The sequence below is a fragment of the Sciurus carolinensis genome, chromosome 4 (genome assembly GCF_902686445.1).
Source record: "Sciurus carolinensis chromosome 4, mSciCar1.2, whole genome shotgun sequence".
Lineage (NCBI taxonomy): Eukaryota > Metazoa > Chordata > Mammalia > Rodentia > Sciuridae > Sciurus > Sciurus carolinensis.
This window is the reverse complement of record NC_062216.1, coordinates 168,487,854-168,505,967: the sequence shown is the minus strand read 5'-3', so window position 1 is coordinate 168,505,967 and position 18,114 is coordinate 168,487,854. Positions and strand designations below refer to the sequence as shown.

Genomic DNA, 18,114 nt, shown 5'->3' with positions numbered 1-18,114 from the left:
GATGTGGCTCAGTGGTTAAGCAACCCTGGGTTTAATCCTCTGGTCATAAGGGAGCCTGGAGACAGAACAGGCGGATGGCTGGCTGCCATCTCATCCTTTCTGCTGTGCTCAGACATGCTGGTAAACAGGCCCTCGGCACCCAAGGGCCTTCCCTAAGCTGGTGGAGGGGCTGGGCTAGTGCCCTGCCCCTCCTGCCACACCCTCTAAAACATTTGTCATAAATTATAAAGATGAATTAGCAGATGATTAGATGACCTAAGAGTAGAGGTGTACTTTGTGTGTCTTTGTTACTAATGTATGCTTAGCACATAGCAGACCTCCAAACTTTTGCCCAGTTACCAAACAGATGCATAGCCTCCCCTCCGCCCCCTGCCCCGTACCCCAGCTGCCAGCCAGCGAGATGACACTGTTAGTTCCTCCTACTCTGGCTTTGCAGTCAAGAACCAGGAGCTTCTCAGTCTGCACATGTCATGCTGGGAAGTACTCCCTAGCAATGGCAATGATCCAAGTCACTCAAGCACCAGGGACTTGCCCTGATCTCTTCTGCTAGCACAGCTTAGGCCAGAGGCTCATTTCTGGGTCTCTAAAGGTACACGTTCTGTTTGTAGTTTAAGCAGACAAAGGACATCATTCAGTGACACTAGAAGCAGATCTCTGGGGAGTGCTGGTTACCCAGCTCAGCTTGGGAAGGGCTCCCACTCATGTGCAGAGGCCCAGAGAGCAGACAGTTTGGACGGACCTCCTCAAAGGCCTCCCACTTATTCGCAGGCAGGGTCTGTCTACCACCCTGCTCCTCCTCGCCAATCCCCAATCATGTTTTCAAAGTGTCCCCTAATTAGGCTTCTCCCTCCATATCCCCGAGGACAATCACGCAGGTTGGTCCGTGAGTGTGGGCAAGTCACAGCGACACCCTTTGAGTCTTAGTTTCCTGTTTGTCATTTGGGAACAGAAATGACAGCACCTTATAAGGTTATTGAGGATTAAATGAAATAGAAGCAAATCTGGCTGGCACGCTGGCCCTCCTGCCTCCTCTTCTGGCTACCTGCATCTCTACACAAAACCACCTGCAGTCTGCCCGCCCAGCATCAGGCCTCAGGTTGCCAGACTCTCTCTCGAAACAAAGGAAATTCCCTCCCTCAGGGAAAAAAGGGAGGAGGAAGGATCTAATGTAATGGCCAGGGAAGGTGGCTTGCCAGTTGGACAAGTTGGGGTGGGGTGGGGCCAGGCAGTGGTCAGGAAGCATGGCCTTTAGGGATCTAGGTCTTTCTACAACCAGTCATATGGCCTTTGGGCAAGTGTCTTTCCTTCTCTGTGCCTCAGCTTCCTCCCTGTGAAACAGTGCTGTGCAGACATGAGACAGTGATTAAGGGTGGGGACCAGAGGGCCTGGGAGTTGGGTGGGCACAGGGCTAGAAGCTGCTGCTTCCAGGGACTGGACACCTATGTGGGACCCAGATGAAGGACCCCACGCCAGACCCACACAGTCCTCGGCCCCCCACGACAGCTCTTTTCCCCTGCCAACCAAACCGCTTTGCTTTTCTGGAGCAAAAACATCTCTTACTCCTGCTCTGGAGTCTCTTTCTCTTTTTTTTAAATTTTCTTTTTTAGTCATCAGTGGACCTTTACTTTATGCGGTGCTGAGACTCGAACCTGGTGCCTCACATGTGCCAGGCAAGCGCTCTACCCTAGCCACAGCCCCAGCCCCTCTGGAGTCTCTTATGAGAGAAATATCCCAATTTAGCTCTCTCCCCTCCCAACTCTATCTCCCTTCCCTCAGGGGCCATTCCCAGAACACACATTCAGCCTCAAAACTCCTTCTCTTTCCAGCAGAACTCCAGCATTTGAGTAAACTCTTGGAGGGCAAAAGCCACAGCCTGGATCTTCTTTATGGCTAAGGCCTGGCTCAGAGTAATCACTCAGGAAATAACAATTTTTTAAAATCTGTACAAGTTGGATTGGTTCACAACTGTTGAAGTTTCTGTAGCTAAATATTTAAAGGGTTAAGAAATTTCCACGGGGGCTGGGCGTGGTAGAGCATGCCTGTAATCCCAGCAGCTTGGGAAGCTGAGACAGGAGGATCTTGAGTTCAAAGACAGCCTCAGCAAAAGCGAGGCTAAGCAACTCAGTGAGACCCTATCTCTAAATAAATACGAAATAGGACTGGGGATGCTAAGTGCCCCTGAGTTCAATCCCCAGTACCCCCCCAAAAAAGAAAACCCCACAGAGAATCCCAACATCCCACAGGGGACAAGAAGCCCCAGTGGCCAGGGACCTTCTCTCTCCCTTCTGGTAACCAGGGTATACAACCTCTGCCCCAGCACACTGTGACCAGGCAAGCTCCATTCAAACTCCTTGCTTCATCCCATGGAACTATAATTTCAGACAGTGGGACAGGGTAGTGCAGTGGCTAAGAGCAAGGGCTTTGGTTTTTGGATCCTGGCCCAGTCACTTACTAGCTGTGTAACCTCAGGCAAGTAACTGGACTGTCCTGTCCTGAACGCTGATTTCTTTTTCTCTAAAAATAAGGAAAATACCTGTTTTAACCAGCAGTTGTGAAAAGCAAGAGAAAATGCTGGTAAGTCATTAGGACAGTGGCTGGCACATAAGCACTAAATAAATTGAGACTCTGTTAGTACATAGCATGAGATTGACCCCTGACTCTAGCTCAGCCTACTGCCCAGCATCGCCACCCACTTCCCCCGCCCCCACTGGGTTCACTCTTGCCTTTTTCTTCTGCAGAATGCTGTATACAAAGAAGCTCAGTCACATGAGGAACAATTGCCTAGAGAGGAAGGGCGAAAATAGAGACAGGGAAAAATTAACCCTTCTTGCAGCCCATCTAGCCCCTACCTGGGTCACCCTTCCCAGGCAGAGGAGCCCTGGGGAAAACTCTGGTTTCTAGGGAACATGGGATGCCAATCACACTCATACAGGTGAACTGGAATGGTGAACCCAAACCACTCCTATGGTGTTTTCTGAACTAGGCATCACAAGGCTGCTGGTGTTTCTTAACAAATCTCAGTGGAAGGGCGTCAGATTCAGAACGTGAAAATACAGACAATCGCTAAATTTGAATTTAGGTTATGAACAAATAACTTTTCAGTTTCAGTATGTCCCATGCAATATTTGCAATATTTGTTATTTATTTGAAGTTCATACTTAATGGAACATCCTACATTTTACCTGGAAACTCCTACCCAAGGGTACAGAGGAAAAATCAAAGTTTTCTACTGTGGGCTGTTTCCCACAACCTATTGGCCGCACCAGTATTCTAAAGAGCCACCTAGAAACATCTCCCTTCAACACCCAAGCAGAGCAATTGGGCCAAGAAGGAACTTCTTCCTGAACTGCGGAGCCCTGCACCTTGACAGGCCCAACGGGTGATCCCAATAGCTTCCCTCCTTCATTCCAGGCTGCTGGAGCTCCAGTACTGGGCTCAGAAGCAGGTGTGATAGGTCAGCTTTGATGGATGGGGGCCTCTTAAGAGCAAAATAGCTGGAGTTGGAGTGGGGAGGTCACCGCTACCCACTTTATGGGGGCGTTGTGAAGATCAAAGGAGAAAATGGCCAGGGAAAGTTTTGTAAATCCCTGGATAGTGCATGGATTTTGATGAAAACCCTTGAGTGGCCCATTGTACCGCAGGGCTTCACAGCCCCCACTCTGCCCTAAGGAGAGGCACAGGACAGGGAAACGGAAGCAGAGCACAAAAAGTCAGAGCCCGTTGACACTGGATAAACGATGACTAACATCTATCTAGCACTTTCTGGTTTGCCAAATGTGCACATTTACCCTCTCTAGAGCCCTTACCACGGCCTCAGGAGGTGAAGGCGGGTTGCGGACCATTTTCCAGAGGGTGGTCAGGGTGGCCTGTACGGGGTCCTGCCTCACCTCCGAGGCCTGGTCCAAGAGGCTGGGGGTGGGGTCCTACTGGTGTGGGCAGCGGTGCCCTGCCTACCTTCTGGGCCTGTTGGATCATCTGCCTGACCACCTGCTTGAGGTGGGGCGCCTTCTCCTCCTTGGGGGGGTGGGTGAAGAGAGTGACTCGGCTCACGCCGCGGTAGAAGCCAGCGTCCGTCCAGCCCAGGTCCAGAGGGGGCACCTCGGTGTCGGAGCGGTCCGGCCAGTAGGCCAGGGACTCGCAGGGTTCAGCCGGGACCTTGGCCTTGCTCTTGCTCTTGCCTCGGACGGCGGGGGCTGCGGCGGTGGCGTCCTCGTAGGGGCTCCAGGCGGTGCACAGGACCTGGCGCTCCTGGCTGGAGAGGAAGTCCCGCAGCCGCTCCTTCTGGAGCCGCTCGCGGTAGGCCTGCTCGCCGCCGCCGAGCAGCGCCTCCAGCGCGGCCCGCCGCCGCTCGCAGTAGTAGAAGGCGGCCTGCGCCTCGGTCACCCTCTGGTTCACGTGGGCCTCGTCCAGGCAGCTCAGCTGGGACTCGGCCATGGCGCCCCGGCCCCGGGCCCGGCCCCTGCCCGGGCACCGAGGTCCCACCGCCTCACCTGGAGCCTCCGAGGGGCGGGCGGGCGCCTCACCTGGCCGCGAGCGGGCCAATCCCGGAGGGCCACAGCGAGGGCGCGGCCGTCGGGCGGGGCGGGGCCGCCGCGCCCACCGCCCCCGCCGGGCTGGCCCGGCCCTCCGGGCTTCCCTGGGAACGCGGTCGGGGCTCAGCCCGGGCGGAGGGCTCGGCCCACAGTGGAAGGAAACTTGGAGCGCGGTCGTAGGTAGACCCACGTCCACCTCCCGAAGCCGACCCTAGGACCGGGAAAGGTCGCCCACCTAACCCTTCCCACTGCCAGCCCCCGCCGACGCGCGGCAGGTGCGCGCTCATTTTTCCTCCAGGTAGGGGCCAGAGCACGTGTTCTGGCCGGAACGCTTTTAGGGCGGCTGATTCTGACCCCTCCGGCGTTGAGGGTCCTGGGGTCCTGCTGCTGGACGGGATTGCGACGGCTGCTCTGCGGGGACCCTGACGGGGTGGGGGTGGGGGAGGTGAGTTAAAGCAAAATGCTAATGAATTCATCGTTCCCTCCCACGCGTCCCAGTTCTGAGATCAGAGGCCTCCTGAGGCTTTCAGTCCATCACCTTCACTACAGAAAAAAAAAAAAGAGACCCACCCAAGCAGGAAGGATGTAAAAGGATGTAAGCAGCAGCCGTGGAATTTGTCCATTTTAATTTGAAATGGTGTGCACGCGTGTTTGTGTGTGTGTTTGGGCAAGATAGGCTGCCAGAGGCCTGATTACTATATTAGTGATGCAAAATATATGTTTGAGCTTAAGGAAGGAAGGCACACATAGAGACACTTGTGCATGCGGCAGACACACACACACACACACACACACACACACACACATACACACACACCAGCAGCAGCAGCAGCAGCAGCAGCAGCTCTGCTGTTTCCCACTGGATTAAATACAATCTTCTTAGTCATTAACATATTATTTCGTTCATGCACTGCTGTACAATTTGATTCTCCACATTCAAAATATTTTCAAATCATAGCAACCAAAGGTTCACATTTCTCTCATTTTACAGCACAGCATCTTAGAGCTGGAAGGAGCTTTAGAAACTAGTCCAACCCCTTCATTCTGCAAAGGAGAAAATTGAGGCCTAGAAGCAAGTGCTTTGCCCAGGAGAGGCAGAGCTTGGGGTCTGAAGCTCCGGGTTTGGGAGGGTGTAACCACCCTGCCGTTTTTCACTTTCCAGGGGATTTGAAGAGGTGAAGTATCATTTTGAGGCCTTCCTTTAATGGTCTGGGAAAAAGAGGGTTAGAATTTTAAACATCCGCAAATTTTGTGACCGTAGTCACACCCTGTGCCAGCTGAAAGATTGAGTACAGTGAGCAGCACATGGAACCTGTCACCTCACCTGTCCTTTGTCACTCTTGGGAATTAGAAGGCTTCACTCCTGGTGATACTCCCCTGTTAAGTACTATAGGCAAACACCATCTTTAGATGGGAGAACACTTGGTTTGTTTTCTAATTACTTGAGGCCCTACAAGATGCCAGACTTTGTTCTGGGGACACAGAGGCACTCAGGTCAGTGGGAGGGACAGACAGGGAAAACAAAGCAAAGGCAGATAGTAAGAGTGATGAAAATACTTTAATAAACCCAGTCAAATGCTTAGGAAGCAAACTGGCTCAACAAACATTTACGCAATGCCTACTATATGCCTGGCATACAGTATGTATTTCTTAAAGAAAAGAATGAATTAGGGCCAAGAAAAGATATGTGTGCAGGGAGCTGTGGGAACTATGGAGGAAAAAGCCATTTATCTGCCCAGTGGGATGTGGATAAGAAGAGCTTTGCCCAGCAGGAAGCGATTCTGAGTGGAGCATAAAAGAAGGAGAAGCATCAAAGGTGGGGAGAGGGAGTTAGGTTGGGTACGATCAGAGCATCATGCTGGTGCCAGGCACACGTGGGTTCAGTTCAAGATACCACCCCTTTCAAAGTCTTAGTGTCCTCATCTGTAATATGGGATAATGGTGCTGACCTCTCTTGGCCTCCCAGATTGTTGCAGGGGTTGGATGAAATCATGCATTTGATTTAATTATTATCCCTGCCTGACTGGTAGAAAGTGGTTTAGAGCCCATGCATCCACTGCCTTACAGGCACAGGGGGCATCTAGTTGAATGCAGCTTTTCATTCAGAAGATCTGCCACCAGGCCTAAGGTTCTGCTTTCCGGCCACCCCTAGTCTGCTGGGAGTGTCGACCCACAGACTGAACTTTTCACAACAAGGATTTCAAACTGGTAAATTAGAGCACGGACTTCCATCATGTAGGTCCTGGAATGGTCCAGCTTTCCCAGTATTAGCCGTGTGTCCCCGGAAGGGTTATTTCTCCATTTGGGGACTCGGTTTCATTGACAGTGAAATACCAGGAGTAGTAAGTCCTCCCTCATAGGATTCTTTAAGAAGGGAAAACATGTTACTGGAACCACTTTGCAAAAGGTCTGGCACAGGTAGCCACCCTTAAAGAGTGTTAAGATGTAGGAAATTGGGACTGGAAAGAGATGGACATCGGGGCCCAGTTGTGGGGACCTTGAATTTAGATCTTATTTTGTAGCTACAGGGCAGGTGCTGAAGGTTCAGAGACAGATAGGACCATTAAAAAAAAAAAAAATAGAGTGACAATTACTATGTACCAAGCACTACATAGTTCATAATTTAAATGAACTATGGAATCCTGTTAGAAAAATCATTACCCTCATTTTACAGGAGAGAAAACTGAAGTTCAGATAGGTTTGGTAGCTCACTCTTGCTGACCCAGCTGATAAATAGAAGATACTGAATTCAAATCCAGACCATCTGACCCCAGAGCCTATCTACCTACTCACTTTGATACATTGCATTAGTCAAAAAATGTTAAAAGGGATAGTAGAAAGAGAAAATATTTACTTTGTTTAACAGCTTATTCATTCAATAAATATTTGCCATGTGCCTAGGGTGGTGTGAAGGGTGAGAAGTCATTCATCTATTTACCAAATTCTGTTGAGCCTTAGTTAGTACAGGGACCTGTTCTAGGTGCTGGGAGTGCAGTTATGAGCAACACAGGGTCTACTTGGAGCTTACGTTGAAACTGAATGATTAAAACATGGTTTTTGCTCTCAAGGGGCACAAATGTTATGTGATGTGGGATTGGATAGAAGGTTAGTGGCAGAATAGAATATTTTAGAAACAATTCACATTGGAAAAGGTATTTCCTAGATCTGATCTGAACACACAGTGGCCTTTTTTGTCATATTCACCAAAGACTGACTTATTCCACCCACATTTTTGAGAGGTTAATGTGTTCCAGACAACATGCTTGGCACTGAGAAGAAGAGACATAATAGCTAGCTTCTCTGGTGACTCCTTTAGTTTAGCTGGAAGTCAAATACAGCAAAAGGCCGGGCATGTGGCTCAGTGGCAGGGTGCTTATCTAGCACGTGTGAGGTCCCAGGTTCCATCCCCAACTCGGAAAAACAAAACAAAACAGCAGTCTTCACAAAGCAGGGTAATAAGTGGCATGGTGACATTCACAGAGAGGTTGCAGGCCAAGGAGGCATTTAATGCACAATTATCTATTGGACCTGGTCTCTCCATGAGCCCCCGTCTATTACAGGAGACTTTGGAAGGGTTGATTGTGAAGTGTTTTGAGGGAGGCAACTGAGGTTGGGAGGTGGGATGTGCATTCAAGGTTGTCGGCTGCCAGCTGGGTGTGCTGTCTGTCAGGCATGCTCACCCAGCCTGGCCGCCCCCCCTCCAGCCAACCCCCAGAGCTGAACTCCGTGCATTATACTATTGCAATATTTTAAAAGCCTTACTAGAGGTAGAAACATCTTTTTTAGGCTCAGGCCCTACAGATTAAGTTTGGTATTTAGCTTAATGTGGGTCCAGGGACACTCCTTGAGGTGGTGACACCCTGTGAAAGCCCCTGATCCTCTACTGGTCCCTTGGTTCTGAGTCCTGAGCTCCCCGCAGTCAGGTGGTTGCATTTCCAACTTCAGAGGCCACCTTGCCCAAGATGACTGCCGCCTTCTGAGAACTCCCGCCTGCTCCAGTGAGTCCCCTCTGCCTCCCTTCCCTCCTCCTCCTTTCTTCCTCCCAAGAACACCGCCGGGGCACTTGGCTCTAATTCACCTTCCTCTCGCCCTCTGCTGCGCACACTGCAGGCTGAGTGTTGGGTAAAGATATGACACCTTATAGTTAGCATTAATTGTGGCTGTGTTCATCCCCGCACATGCCTATTTTCCTAGGCCTTCCTGTATAATTTGAGTCCCAAAATAGCCCACCTCATGATATATTCTTAGATAAGTTTCCAGGGGTGACTTTTTCCCCCCTTCTGTAACCATTTGTCACGAGGGCCTGTTATAAAACTTTGGGGGCTCTCTCACACCTCTGTAAAAATTTTCCTTGCTCCTGTTCCCAGAGAGGGTGAGAGGTTTCACCTGGCCAGGAGAGGCCCAGCTCCTCGGACCCAGCAAGTGGAGCAGGCTTCTGGAGCCCACTCGACTGTCCCAGGAAATAAATACAGAGAGGCCTGGCACCTGCCTGGCTCCTGCCAGTGTGCGACTTACTTGGGTTTTCATATATTCATTTGGAGACTCCTTATTGAGCACTAATTATGGACTAGGCATTTCCTGTCCCCAGACCTTCCTTATAGGGGTCTTTGTCCTATCTCCCGGCACCTTGCGGCCACTCGGCTTTCTCTGACACAGTGGATGTCTTCACCTCCTCTGCCACTCTGTCTCCTTCATCCATGCTTATGTGTTGGTGTCCCTCAGGGTTCATCCTCAGCCTTTCCTGAGCTTTGCACCTCCTGTTCCCCGGGGAATCTCCCTGTGCTTGGTTGACTCCTGAACTTCCGTCTCCACTCCAGAAGGCCCCCCACTGCCATACCAGAGTTTCAGGCTCCCTGCTAGTCACCTCTCCTTGTGTGTCCCACAGGCGCCTTCAACACAACATGTTCCAAAAGGAAACCCACGGCCCCTTCCTTGTTCCTCTTGGGTTTCCCACCTCCAGAATGACACAGTCATCTCCCCTCTGCCATCTTGCCTGAGTGGGAGACCTTTGGATGCTCCTTCCCCACTATCTCTACCCTGAATTGTTGCAAAAGTCTCATAACGGGTCTCCCTAACTAGACTCTTCCCTGGTCCAATTCCTTCTAAAAGGCAAATATAACTGTGTCATCCCCTGCATAAAATCTTCCAAGGTCCATTAGCTAAGGGGAAAGCCCAAGCACGTCCAGGACATTGTGATCCACACATGCTATGCTTCTTCCATCTTGTCCCCCGACTCCTTGGCATGGCCTGTCTTCAGGGGGTCGCCTGCTGTGGAAATGCTCTTCTCTGCCATCTACCAGTGACTCCTCTGCATCCTTCAGTTTTCAGTCTGTGGTCACCTCCTCTACAGTCTTTCCTGGGCCTCTGCAAGTGTGGGGCAGGTAATCATAATTTCCTTGAGGGGGAGACGGTCGTATTTGTCACGGTGTTCCCTGATCTTTATACCCTAACCACTAAACTTTCACCCCAGTACCTCCTCCCTCACCAACTGCTTTATTTCAAACTGACCAGGAAGTTTTTCTTAAAACCAGTTAGCATTTTCTCTCTTCCCTGGTCATAAAGTCTGAACCTAAGAACAGGAACCTGGAAGGCAGAAGGTAACCTGGCTGCACCTGAGTCTTCTCAGCTGTTGCAGTGGGACTCTGTGTGTGTGTTGGGCAGGCTACAGCATGCACATTTTTGATCATCTGTGAAGTCGAAGAGGATTTCAGTGTCCCTTCATGTTCCCCTGGTAGGCACAGACCAAAGGGGGCCCTTTCTTCAGCTGATGGGGTAGGAGGACCAGGATCAGGAAGGGACAGATTTTGACAAAGCTGCCTAGGAAGAGGCCAGGTGCTCAGCAATTCTCCTGCCTGGAGATCCCTCCCCTGGGTCTCTTGTCTGAGTCAGCCCATCATGTGCTCCTTCAGGGCTCTGACCCCAAGCAAGAGCTCATCACTCACGAGGTGATTGGCCATTAGCCTGAGTTCCACCCTCTGGTCTTTAGTGCCTCTTGTTCAGACTTTCTGCTGGTTCTGTATCAGGAAAGGATTCCTAATGATGAAGCAGATGAACTGAGACAACCTGAGGCTCCAAACCAGAGTTTAGTCCCTCTCAAGTCTCACCAAACTCCACTTATATCATTCCTTGCCTAAGAAAGGTATACGCATCAGTGTCTATTTAGTGTATGCCATCTGCGTGCATCATATGTTATAGGGGTTTCTCATACTTACAATCATTTCATCTTCATATTATGTATTGCAACCCACATGAGATATAAGTGATAAAGTTAAGGCTCAGAGAGGGTTAGCAGCCCAACCAGGGTCACACAGCTGGGGATTCCAACCCAGGTCTTCTGCTACAAGTCCACAGGATCCAAGGGTCAGATGAGTTATACAATAAAACTGCACTAACATAGTAGCAACTGGCCACATGTAACTATTTAAGTTGAAATTAATCAAAAGTAAAAATTTAGTTTCCCAGTCTCTCTAGTCACATTCAAAGTGCTCAGTGGCCAAGCACGGCTAGTGAGCCTCAAACATGTGCATTGTTGCAGGAAGTTCCTTTAGAGACACTGTTGAAGAGACTTGAGCCCAGGAAGGGATACTAGAGGCCTGAGGAGCTGGCAGTGGTTTTGTAGTGAGGTGGACCTGAGTCAGTCTTTCAAAGACTTAGAGACTTGGAAGAAAGATACGAGTGTTCTAATTAGATGGTGGAGAAGCAGGAAAATCATGCCCTGACTCTAAAGTGGACCTGAGGATGTCAAATGGTTGAATGAGTGGTTGAATAAATAAGTGAATAAATGTAATGCCCAAGGCAAACACAGGCTAAACCGACCTTTGGGTCATGGTGTGCTCATGTGTGTTATGGTTTGGGTATGAGGTGTCCCCCAAAACTCCGGTTACAGAAGGAATGTTCAGAGATAAATGGTTAGATTATGATACATGGAACTTAATCAGTCCATCCTAGATCCATTGACTGGGTGGTAACTATAGGCAGGTCGGGTGTGGCTAGAGGAGGAGGTCATGCCCTGGAAGGGTGCGTCTTCCCTGTGTCCCCTCTCCTGCCCGCTGTGTACTGATCCCACCATGAGTGGAGCGGCTTTCCTCCACTGGACTCTACCCTCATGATGTCTCACCTTGGACCCAGAGCAATGGAGTCAGCTGTCTATGGACTGAGACCTCCGAAACCATGAGCCCCAAATAAACTTGTCCTCCTCTGAGTTGTTCTTGTCGGTCGTTTTGGTCACAATGATGCAAAAGATGACCCAAACCACATGCATGTCACATATGTGTGTGGAAAATGCATGACGGGAGGCAGGAGATGGATCAGAACGATGGGTCAGAATGATGGGTCAGAATTCACGCGAGTTCTTGCACCCTGGAACTGCAGGCTGAGTTTGAACTCTGTTGGTGTTTGGAGCCATGGAAGATGGGAAAGCCGGAAACTAGCAGGATAAAAATGGCACTCAAGATGGATGAACCTGGCTGAGATCACGGGGTGGACACAGAGGCTGGGAGAGCCAGGGCAGACTCTACAGAAGGTCTGAGACAGCTGGAGGTCTGAGACAGCTGGGTTAGGAGTGAATCCTCTGAGGAGGACAGCACCTTCTCCCCCTCCTCCAGGTAGGAGCACAGCCACAAGCAGCCAAGGAGGCTGTGTGGGCAGCTCAGAGTTAGCTTGGTCCTCATTGCTGATGGCGAAGTGCCCCCTCCTGATCACTGCCAGCACCAGGAACATTTGCGGACCCTAGGGTCCCGGGTAGGAGTTATAATTTCCTTATTGTCCTCCCTGTCCTCGGGGTCTGTCACAGGGCAGAGGCCCTGGGTGCATCCCCCACTCCGGGACAAGGTCAGCAGAGTGCACGCCTCGAGAACTTCCACGGGGAGGATGGCTCTGGGCAGAGGGTGGAATCAAGGCACTTTGTGAAGGAGCCGGCAGTTGCTCTGGCCTTGAAGACAGTCACCAAAGAAGGAAAATGCTGGGCGAGGGTCAGGGGTTGAGGGTAGCCCAGGTGACGGCCTCCACCCAGCCCCATCTACAGGAGGCAGCCTGGGCCCCGAGTCGGGATGGCAAGGGAGGCTTTTCCAGTAAGGAAAGCTCCTGATCTGGGTGGGAGGCTCTGTAAAGTAATAGGGGCCCCCTAAGGAAGCATTCAGGAGGGCTGATACCCTGCAGTGACCTGGGGACACCACTGCCCAGCCTACCACTCTCCCTTCAAGGACAATTCCTTTACATGACCAACATCTGTTAAGGAAAAAATGGTTCAATGACTCCCCTTAAAGCTGGTAAGGAAGGCTTATTCAGGGCCAATGAGATAGGTCCAGGGATCGCAGCAGTGGGGTCCTGCAGCTGGGGAGAGAGATTGGGCCCAAGTCCAGTGAGGACTTATGGCCAAGAAGCAGCATGTGTGTGTATTGGGGGGTGTCAAACATGGAGGGTAGGGGGCATTCAGGTCTAACCAACCTAATAGATTCTTATAAAGACCAGCCTGCGGGGGATGGTGGAGGTTGAGGAACCCCATCAGGCAGGAGGATGATCAGATATCTAGCGTAGGGGTTCTGGCTACCCGGACGGGCAAGACTCTTTGCTAAAACAGGATTTTACAAGGAAGTGCACAAACAGGCCTCACACAAAATCCAAGGACCCAACTCAAGTTTGGCTGAGCAAATACTGTTTGTCACACCCTGAGCCCTTTGTCCCTTGCAGGCTGATGTTACAGAGCAGGACCTACTGGGAAGAGGGTGGGTGAGGGATGAAGGGGGTTCTCCCAGGTTTGACTTACTATATCAGCAAGTTAAGAGTTTGATAGGTGCAGAGCGATTACCTCAAGGAGGGCAGAATACAGGACAGGCAAATTTCAGTTTGCAGAAACATGTCCTTGCTGGGGATGATGTGGGGGGTGTCTATTTCTGCCAAAATGGAAGGTAGTTTTGTGTGCATATGTGTGTACACGTGTGTGTGCCTGCACACGTATGTGCTGACAAGGAGAAGAAGGACTCATGAAAGGGTCAGGGAGGTCAAAAACTAGCAGGAGTCCCCAGAAGGACTGGGTTCCTTCCCTTTCATGCCTTTTGCTTGACCTGGGCCATAAAAATAAAGAGAAGGAAGAAAGCGAACTGACATGTCATACCCACTATTTGCTAGACCCTTTACCAACTGGTTCCCATAATTTTGTTTGTTTCTTGTGACAACTCAGTGCTATTTTCCCCAGTTATCTAGATCAGCTCAGAGAGGTCAAGTAACTTGCCTAGGCTAACAGAGTAAGTGGCAGAGTCTGCACTGGGGCCCAGGTCAGTCTGACTCAAAGCTGTGCCTGTGCTATATCACCTGGAGGAGAAAGTGAATGATTAGAAAGAAGGGGAGATGCCCAGTCTCACGGCTCAAGGATGGGGCTTTCTCTTTATGTCTGGAAGGTTCTAGAATGCACCAGAGCACAGCTGGCAGCTGAGAGAATGATATCACTGGAGAAGTCACTGTGACAGCTGGTGGTTCTCACTCCCTATGTACAAGGTAGGAATTCCTCCTTCTCCCAACCGTACAGCAGCTCACTGTCCAGTGGGGGTGGAGAATGTTCCCGGAGAAGACAAGTCTAGTGTCCTCAACCACATTCAGACATCACCTGTTTGCCAAGTCTGTATGGAGAAGGGGAAGGAGCAGGAGGGGCCGTGGCTTAGAACTGGACCTGGGCGGCAGGGGTTGAGGAGGCTGCTGCATGGGAAGGGTCCGGTCTTCTTCTGGAGTCACGGGAACCTGGGTGGCAGCAGGATCAAGGGTTCAGCACAAGGTCACTGGAGTGCTGAGGGGTGAGGCCCACAGTGGGAAGGGGAGCAGCCCCCAGAATATGGAGGCTCAGGCGGGTGAACAGGCAGGACGGCAGCTATTGTTGAGAGACACCACCTGGCTCCTGCACTGGGATTGGCACGAGTGAGGCAGGGAAGCGAGGAGCTGGGGACAGAAGAGGATCCAGTGTCTGGCTAGGCAGGACTTCATTGCAGGAATGAGGGATGAGGGTGGAGTCCGGTCTCAGAATGAAGCCAGGGTCAAGTGGACCCAAGAGGCTTGTGCAGATGCCCACACCACAGGAGTCAAGGTCCACTCCAGTTACCTAGGAAAGGCTTTGCCTTGGCTCCAGCTGGGGCAGAGGGGCAGCAGAGATCTAGAGCTGGTAGACTCCGCCTGGTAGGACAGCACACTGTAGCAAGCTGGTCATTTTAGGGACCTTAGGAGGTCTAGGTTCAGAAGAAGACCTAGGGAGCCCAGGAGCTTGTGACATGGGCTGGCTAATCCCCCTATTCACTGAAAAAGAAAGAAACTCCATCCATTCCTCTTTGCACCATCCGGAGTCATTCCTTGCCTGAAAGGGGTCTGAGGATCAGTGCTCATTTAGTGATGTCATCTGCAGGCCTCAGAGGTTTAGAGCAAGAAGAGACCCAGCCCCTCCTTCATTTTACTGATGGGGAAACTGAGGCCTGGAGGGGTTAAGACACTTCTCTGAGGTCCAGGAGCTCAAGAGAGAGGAAGAGTCCAGGCTGCTGCGCCCCCTCCACCAGGGCTCCTTTCCTCTGCACCCCCACCCATCTGGGCTCGCCATGGTAACTAAGGCTCCTCCAGCGTGGGAAGCAGTTACCTAGCAACTCCCCATAACCAGGTCAGAGCCGGGGGAGCGAGACACCATGTGCAGCCTCTCTGGGGAATTCAGACATGTAGAGATGGGTTTGCCATAAATGAGCTCACAAAGCGCCCTACCTGGGTGTACCTGGGAAGGAGGTGGTATTCTCATGCCAGGATCAGCGAGTTGCTGGGACTATGCAGCCCTCTGGGCTGGCTAGGACCTTTATCCCCACAGCAGACACATGGCTTCCCTGTGTGCAGTGCTAGTTCCTTTGAACAGCATGGAACTTGTTCCATTGACTTGCTGGTGTGGATGTGGGAATCAATAGAGGAAGGTTGATGTGGGGGGCGGCTATGTCCAAGTGTGTCCATGTAGGCATTTCCATTTGGGGGCAGGGAGCTTCCTCACACTGCCTTCTTATTCCTTAATTATCTCAAGAAATGATTATGGAGCAACCAGTTCATAAAATAAGTGACTCTTCCTCTAATATTCTCTCTACACTGGGTTCTGTCAGCCATTCCCACCCCCGCCCCACCCAAGCCTGCTTCTCCGGTGGGCACAGCCCTGCCTGGCTCCCAGCTCCTGCTCCCCTGCAGGGTCCTGCCCCCTGGTCTGAGTCAATCATGGCATGCTCCTTCTCTAGGAGATGGTTTGGGAATAGCAGGTGATCCAACCTTGCAGCGGGGTCTGGGGATTGAATGCTGAAGGGTTTCTGGGACAGGTTTTGCTCACTGATTGAAGTTGGGAGGGACACGGCCCATTAGACACGGCCATGTCTGCATGTGATGTTCGGCACTGCAGCCGCCACTGCAGAGGCACCACTGATGCTGGAGGATAGCATTGCTGAGCTACCGAGTCAAACAAGCCGGGAGCTACCCCGTGTCCGGACACCTCGTTCTGGGAGATCACAAACCCCTCATTGTTGAAGCTGCTTTTGGTCCAGCCTCCATTTCTCACCGAGGCTCGCTTACTTTCCACCAGTCTGAGTGGCTACACAGTAGATGTCTAGACAAGTCTTGGTATTAAAGGTAAAGGACACAAAGGAAACAAATGTCTCTCCTTCTGAATAAATCAAAGCTCTGACTCCTCCACGGGCAGCTGCACAGCCAGCTCCCAGCAAGTCTGATGAGGCTCCTCCCTGGAGAGCCCCGAGGCTTCCCTGAATCCCCGCGTCCGGGACATCGTGTCCAGGCTCCCATCTGCTCCCAAGAGCCAGCTGTGCAGTCTCTTCCCAGCTTTGAGTTCTGTGATGTCATGTTGGTAGCTTGAAGACAGCCATGGTGGAAGTTGTTCTCTTCAAAGTAAACTTTTTTTTTTTTTTTTTAGAGAAGTTTTAGGTTCATAGCAACATGGAGCAGAAGGTGCAGATGTTTCCCAGACCCCTCCACATGCAAAGCCTCCCCACTGTCAGCATCTCCGAACAGAGGGGTATATTTCTTACAACTAAAGAACCTGCAGCAACACTTCATAATCACCAAGCCCGGAGTTCACGGCAGGTTCGCTCTTGGTATTGCACATTGCACGCATTTTGAAAAACACACAGTGACATGCAGCCACCATTAGGCACCATACCCAGTAGCTTCACTGCCCTAAGAGTGCCCTGTGCTCTGCCTATTCTTTCCTCCCTCCCCCAACCCTTGACAACCTCTGATCTTAATACCAGCTTTATAGTTTTTCCTTTTCTAGCATGTCATGGAGTTGGAATCCTACACTGTGTAGCCTTTTCGGGTTGGTTTCTTTCACTTCAGGATTTGCATTTAAGATTCCTCCATGTCTTTTCAAGATGTGATGTTGCGTCTTTTTAGACAATCCTATTCCATTATCTGGATGCACCACTGTCTGTTTATGCAGCTACTTTCTGAAGGACGTTTTGCTCACTTCCAAGCTTTGGCAATTCTGAATGAAGCTGCTGAAATGTTGGTGTGCAGGTGTTGTGTTTGTGTGGACTTGAGTGTTCAACTCCTTTGGGTAAATGACAAAGAGCATGTTGCTGGATTGCATGGTAAGAATGTGTTTATTTTTTACAAGAAACTGCCAAACTGTCCTCCAGAGTGGCTGTCCCATTTTGCATTCCCACCAGCAATAAACCTACGTTCCTGTTGCTCCACATCTTTACCAGAACTTGCTGCCATCGATGTTTTGGATTTGGGGAATTCTGAAAGGTGTGTAATGTTATCATGTTGTTGTTTTAATTTGCAATTCCTTGCAGACATATGATGTTGAGCATCTTTTCATGTTCCATTTGCATATTTTCTTTGATGAGGTGTCTGTTTGGGTCTTTTGCCCATTTTTTAAACCAGATTGTTCATTTTCTTATTTTTGAGTTTTAAGAATTCTTCATATATTTTTGATAATAGTCCTCTTTCAGATTTGTCTTTTGCAAATATTTTCTTCCAGCCCATGGCCTGTCTTCTCATTCTCTTGACACATAGACTTGGCAGATAATACAAATCAGGACTTTGTCTTAGAGAGTCGGTGGCCAAACCTTTACCAGTGAATGGCTGCATTTGTGCAATAACCACTGAACTAGTCTGGTGGCAGAGGCGGGTGGACAAATCACCGACGTAGAGTAGCATGCTGAATACAGAGAAGAACAAGGTCAACCATGGCACTGGGAGAGCTTCCAGCAGAGACTTTGAGTTCTGAGCTAAGTATTTCAAAGTCTGGACCCTGGTTGCCCAGCAAAGTAGCCACTAGGCACGTGTGTCTATTTCACTAATTCCATGAGCCACATTTCAAGGTTCAATAGTCAGTCACATGTGGCTAGTGGCAGGGCAAATATAAACTTTCTTACCAACTCAGAAAGTTTTACTGCAAAGTACTGGTCTGAACTAAAAAAAAGTGGGAGAAGGCATTCCAGGCAAAAGGAATAGATGTGGGAGATATGGGGGACTGAGATCTCATGAGTCATTCTGGGGCCACAGGTAGTTCAGAGGGATGGAAGTAAAGCGTGCTTGGGAGCAGAGATCTGGGAGATGGGACTGAACA

At 50.5% G+C, this 18,114-nt stretch overlaps 1 protein-coding gene across 1 annotated transcript in view; it reads right to left on the bottom strand.

Moving 5' to 3' along the window:
• The window catches only part of Fam83f (family with sequence similarity 83 member F), a 33,972-nt gene extending 29,459 nt beyond the window's left edge, over positions 1 to 4,513 (bottom strand). Inside the window, exon 1 of the mRNA XM_047551771.1 lies at positions 3,955 to 4,513. Within this exon, the coding sequence (XP_047407727.1) occupies positions 3,955 to 4,434 (480 nt within the window). The 5' untranslated portion in view covers positions 4,435 to 4,513. The remainder of the gene's footprint in view (positions 1 to 3,954) is intronic.
• Positions 4,514 to 18,114: the final 13,601 nt, after the last annotated feature.